This window comes from Brienomyrus brachyistius, chromosome 10, assembly GCF_023856365.1.
Source record: "Brienomyrus brachyistius isolate T26 chromosome 10, BBRACH_0.4, whole genome shotgun sequence".
Taxonomy (NCBI): Eukaryota; Metazoa; Chordata; class Actinopteri; order Osteoglossiformes; family Mormyridae; genus Brienomyrus; species Brienomyrus brachyistius.
The window spans coordinates 28,490,320-28,496,319 of NC_064542.1; the positions used below are offsets into that span (position 1 = coordinate 28,490,320).

General features: G+C 52.0%; 1 protein-coding gene across 1 annotated transcript in view; it reads right to left on the reverse strand.

Annotated features, from left to right (window-relative positions):
- Positions 1 to 5,662, reverse strand: part of ppargc1b (peroxisome proliferator-activated receptor gamma, coactivator 1 beta) — a 35,910-nt gene extending 30,248 nt beyond the window's left edge. The window contains 1 exon segment of the mRNA XM_049027929.1: positions 5,567 to 5,662. Within this exon segment, the coding sequence (XP_048883886.1) occupies positions 5,567 to 5,647 (81 nt within the window). The 5' untranslated portion in view covers positions 5,648 to 5,662.
- Positions 5,663 to 6,000: the final 338 nt, after the last annotated feature.

Genomic DNA, 6,000 nt, shown 5'->3' on the forward strand with positions numbered 1-6,000 from the left:
TTACAGCAGGTATGAGAGGAATCCGGCTAAAAATAAACAGCCACGGGCTGATCTTCACTCCGTCAGCTTCAGAAGCGTGCAGCTGGCCAATAAAGACACGGCAGGGCACGTTCTGACTATGGGGCGAGGGATACGGCAGGTACCCGTGGGGCACATTTGCCGAGTCCAAACACAGAGAGGCGTGATGTTACGAAAAAGCACTAAGGGGGGCCTCCGGTGGAGTTCCTCAGCCCGGCACATTGCCACAGCACCTTTGACCCACGACAGACGGTGCACCCGGGTGGAGCTGCGATCGGCCGCCGTCGTGATCCCAACCACCCCACCTCTGGACAATCACGCTTCCGGATCTCACCACGAAGGTCTAGTTCGCCTGGGCGGATATGCCTCGCTGGGTGACCCGTGAAGGGAAGACTCCCCTCAAGACCAACCAAGCTGTCGATTAGCCAAGTCCCTGAACGCCACAAGCATCATGAATCCAGGCTGTTGCGTCAATATATACGAAAGGTGGAACACTGCAGTGGATAAAATCGCATATAATCACAGACCCGTCAGACTGGGGAACGCTAAGGTCATCATTCTGAGATTTCAAAGACGCATCTTCATCCAATTCCGTCACCGTCTCATGGCAACACCGTGTATTTTTGGACCAGTAAATTGAAAAAGATAAATTAAAAAACTGTTTTTACGTTTCCCTGCAGAACTTTAAAGAAACATTCACTTTTCAAACCATCTCGCTTTGCCCTGAAACCCCCAAGAGATATCCACCTGAATATGAATTTTAAAATAAAGATTAAATGTGGGACATGCTGTAAGACTACTCAACGTTTAACCAGATCTAATAAGATTCTGGTATACCAGAGCTGTCCTCAGGAGTCGAATTGATCCCGTACATCAAGGTCACGAAGCAGCCATACTCACTCATGGTGCCATCAAGTGGGTCACTACTCACTCCGTGATATTAATCCGGTGAATGGCGGAGATAAAATATCACCACTATCATTCACTCCTTCAGCTTACAAAAGTAACCTCAGTGAGTAACAGAGTTAGTGAGTAACTACTGCCACCACAATCGGCCAATCCTGCGGCCAGACACTAGCTAAAGAAATTACTGTCAATTACTATCACGGTTAATGCATTTCCAACCTATTCCCCACAGCTTCAGGAGCAAGTCCATCCATCCGGGGGGGGGACAGTCAGCAAGGCTACAGAGAAGCTTCACAGCCACACGTTTTATTACAGCGATGAACACAGACAGAGACGGGGATGGGACCCCGCTGGGGAAGATGGAGTCTGCGCCATTCACATTATGTCTGATTCATATATGAAGATCGATTTCAGTGCCGCTGTGCGTTACGATTAATCTGCTCGACAGAAAATGGCGCATCCTGTTCCCGGTGACACACCGATATCGTGACCGCAACAATACAGCCAAAATAACCAGAGCTGGTCACATCTGGACAGAAGGAGAAGGCACTGGCTTGAGAGAGAGAGAGAGAGAGAGAGCGACAGACAGAAAGAGAGAGAGCAAGCAGAAGGGGAGAGAGAAAAAGAGCCAAGTTGTAGTAAATGAGGAAAGGTATCGCCGATCACCAGCAGGGGACACATCAGGATGCCCTGCAGCAGATAGCAGTTCAGCTGCATAGCAGCGATTCACATTTGATTAGCATCTAATTCACAAGGACAGGGCCCATGAAACCCAGTACCGACATCCCTGGGCTGCTCATTTCTGACACCCAAGCGAGCATCGCCTGGATGAGCGCGCCGATCCTTCCCGTCTAATTTTAGCAGCTGACGGCAAGCCTCCGGTTCGCTGACGACATGCCGCATCTGCAGGTGATTTTCCTTCAGGTCGCCGTCACGTGAGGGGTGAAGCGGTGATGCGCTTACAGTGACGTCGGCTTACCTCTGCAGATGAAACAAGGTCACCCTAAGTCCCCCGACACACTTTGGCATCGTCTGATCACTACACGCTTACGTTCGATTATGCAACAGCACTCGGCGCTGACGAGCAGCCAGATGGTTCTGCATCCCTGGCCCCCTAATCGACCGGCACTGGATCCTCAGCCACTTTTTTTTTTTTACAACCATCGATTTCATCAGCTTTTTCTCTGAGATGTAAAAACAAGCACATGCACTCAGAACATCAGCACCGGGGTCATTTTTCCCTCCAGCTTTTGCATCCCCCGTCTGGACTGGAGTTGGGCTAAAAGCGTCCCTGATTTACAGCCTGGCACTCGAAGCAGGTCGTTCACACGGAAAGGCCAAAGAGCAAGAAGTGTGGCCAGCTCCGCCAGCAGCGGGCGGCTCACTGAACACCCGCCGCGGCACGTGAAGGGGAAGGGGACACGGTCCGCCCTCAGCCCAGTGCTTCAAAAACACACATGACCTTTTCACCGTTTCATATCGTCAGTGCAGCGACCTGTCAGCTATTCTGCCCTTTTAGGAGCTGCTCTGCTTTTTGTAGGAGGGGTACAAGATGAGCTGGCCCCCCCCCCCCCCATTTGTGAGAGTGGTTTCAGTCCGGGGGGGGGGGGGCAGCTCATCTTGTACCTCAGGGCTGGCTGCAGGTTTGGAACCTGAGCTCTTAAACGAAAATATGCTAATTTTGTCCTTCTTGTATCATAAAATGGACTGGGGTTTATGGAAAGGTGTGTTGTCCTGCAGATTCAGAGGGTTGGGAAATCCAGCCTGTACCACAGACAAACAAAGACGGAGTGCCGTACGGCTGCGAGTTGGTCGCTGAATTATGTAACAAAGCTACACAATGAGCGTTCATTTCGGCAACATGTAATTGGACGTTATTACAGACAACACCAGCGTGCAGCCTGAATAAACCTTACACTGTACTAAACTCCTACTGGGCCGGATGTGACCTGACACACAGTGTTGGGGGTTGGGGGGGGCTGTCCATGACATTACCCCCCAACCACCCCAGCATCACATGCAAAAGCCGGATAAGGCTGCATTGAACAGGTTCATCTCACATTTCAAAATAACTGAACCAGTACAGAAGAGCCGAATCCTACCACTAATGTCACCGCAGGACAGGAGGAAACCGCTGAGGTGTACCCTCAGATTGGGGGGGTGGGGGACTCCTTAGTCATCCCTGCAGGGGTTTTAAAGCAGAAGAAGCCTTAATGCACGTCATGCAATCAGAGCCCCAGCCATGGCTCAGCCTGGCCTGAATTATTGATAGACAGACCCATCCAGGCCCAGGATGGCATGTCCATATGGCCCCCCCAGACAGCTACCCCCCACATGAAAGACAGCAGGTCTCCGGGAATCAGGGAGAGACACCCAGCAGCACAGCATTATGCCAGAAGAGAAGGGAAGAATGATACCCACAGGCTAGCTGGTAAACCTGTGTGTGCGTGTGTGTGTGTGTGTGTGTGTGTGCGTGTGTATTTATCCCACTGTCGGGACCAAATGTCCCCAAAATGTGGTAAAAACTGTTACTTTTCAGCTTCTGGGGGCCTTCTTCCAGGTCCTCGCAATACAAAACTCAATTTTATAAAAATCTGTGAATGCAATCAAAAAAGTAAAATAGCCAAAAGTCCTGTATATTGTTTAGTTACTTATGGTTACGGTTAGGGCTGAGTAGGGGTTAAGATTGTCATTGTATGGATTAGGGTAATGACCACAGAAATAATTGGAGAGTCCTCGCAAACATATAATTGCAACCCTGTGTGTGTGTGTGTGTGTGTGTGTGTGTGTGTGATCACTTGCAGACCTGGATCAGCTCTTCATGGGTGGGGAATGGGGGACAGAGGGGTAAAAACACACTGACTGGAGTGGACAGGTGCTGCACAAACACTACAGAGACAGCAGCCTAAACGGCAAATGGCATTACTCAGCAGCAAAGAAACTGTTAAAAAAATTCTCTTATCTCGTTCTGGCACGCGACGGAAGTGTGAATACTCTCTTTCAGAGACCCGTCACATCATGCACGTTGTGGTTATTACTAACAGCAGAAAGAAAATACAAGTAACGAACCAGTCTGAGCAGATCGGCACGACGGCCAATCAGATTCCAGCGTGAGGAAAGGAGCTGCACCCTCGACCGGGGCCTGAAGCGTGCGAGACAGGTGGCCAGGAGCCTATCAGGACGCAGAACACATAGCACTGCAGTCCCGCACACCGGCAGACGGGCGAGCAACCAGAGATCCAGGTCAGCTCGTTGTCGAGGCCAGCTCTGCACTTGGTCTACAGCACGCGAACGGAGAGGGCGGGTAGGCTGAGACAGCGGCATTTATTAACAGTATGAGAGAATTCTGAGCCCATCAATAAAAAGATGCAGCACACTGGAAAAGGTCACCTCAGTATTAACAGCTGCCTATACAAAACACAGGTGTACATATGCAACCTTTGCCCTAATTTTAAACCACCTGCTTTAAACCTTTAAAACACACACACACAAATTATATTTTTAGCCACACACATAAAGAAGATGACCCTCTCAGCCAGGTGTCGACTGGGGCTTCGAGAGGTTTTGTAGTTGCCTGCAGCGGACAAGATCGTGAACTTCTGATCGGTGACTCACGCAGACAGGGACGCGGGGGTCGCGCAGGCTGAGGCGGGCACGCGCGGGTAGAGGCGCGGCCGGACGGCGTACGTCACGGGAGCCGCCCCTCCACCACTACTACGGCAGCGAGCACATGACTGCAGCACCGCGGAAAGTGGCATGGTTACGGTGCAGACTGTTTCAGTGCGCCCTGTGTTCCGAGTTTAATAATCTGATAATGCACGAAATTTTATATTTATGGTTTAAAGCGCCCGTGCTTCTTAAAGCATGCCTACCGATGCGGTTTGTTGAACGAATGAAGCTGGGAACTAAACGCCATCACGTCCTCAAAGCCGATTTACAGGATGTCCCAGCTTCCTTACAGCTTTCTGTGAAGCGTAAGTGCAGGACGGGCAGTCCGAACCGGCGAGGCTGGTAAATCTGCAGACGGAGCTGGCGGCGCCCTGCCAGCTTGAATCCGCTTTTGTAAGAGCGGTTACGCAAAGTGTTACGAAAGTCTTTACGGTCGGGTTGTACGGCGTGCAACTGGGTTTCACCATCCCGCTGGTTCACGTTCCCCCACCGAAAATGCTGCTCAATGCACTCGACCCAAAAGACCGGCTCAGTGAACAATTTCTTCGCTCCGATATTAAAGCTTCCCGGCCACTTCCATACTTAACGATCATAAACGTTTGGGAAACCACAATCCGGATTACCCAAGCATGCAGCTGAGCACCCGGCGAATGAGCTGAGAAGCAGCCGCGGCACCCACGTGTCCGGCAGCTGGGACTCGCAAGAAAGTATCCGGCGCCGAAGTGTGAGGAGCCCCCTGCAGAAGAGTCGCAGTCACCGGACCCAGCACGGGTGCCTGGTTCAGTGGTCCGATTGCCTTACGGTTCCCGTAATCCCCATTAAACAGCCACCGGTACCCGGCGGGCAGCTTTTCCTTAAGTCCCCACGTGAAGTGCGCAAACCAGCCGCAACTCCGTGCGTGCAAAGCCATTAAAACCGCCCGCCGTGGGGTTCCAAGCCGGGATCCGGCTGTCCCGGCTCGTGTGCCTCTCACCTGGCTCCCGGAGCTTTCTGTCAAGTAATTGAAGACAAAGGAAGAGAGCTCCTCATCCAGCAGTGATGCACCGTCCGCCATCTTCTAGAGAATGAGATCGGAGAAGCCGGGCGCAGAGTGTACAGGTCGAGCCTGCAGTAGAGCTCCCTCACCAACAGGGGGCGCGCCGGGTGGTTTCGCGTATCGCACGTGAAGCGGCGCGTTTCTGATGTACCCTAATTAAAACGCGCTTAGTTATGGTCCCCCTTCCAACTCACCCCTCCCCACCTTACACCACTTGGGGAAGTGAGAGCTGCGGCCGCTTGCAGAGCGTGGGATGCGAGATGCACGCAGCCTGCGTCCGGCGCTGATGACTCATTTATACGGCAAATGCCGGGATCCACACGATGCATGCAGTGGACTGAGCGCCAGCGAGGAGAACGGAGCCTTTCCTT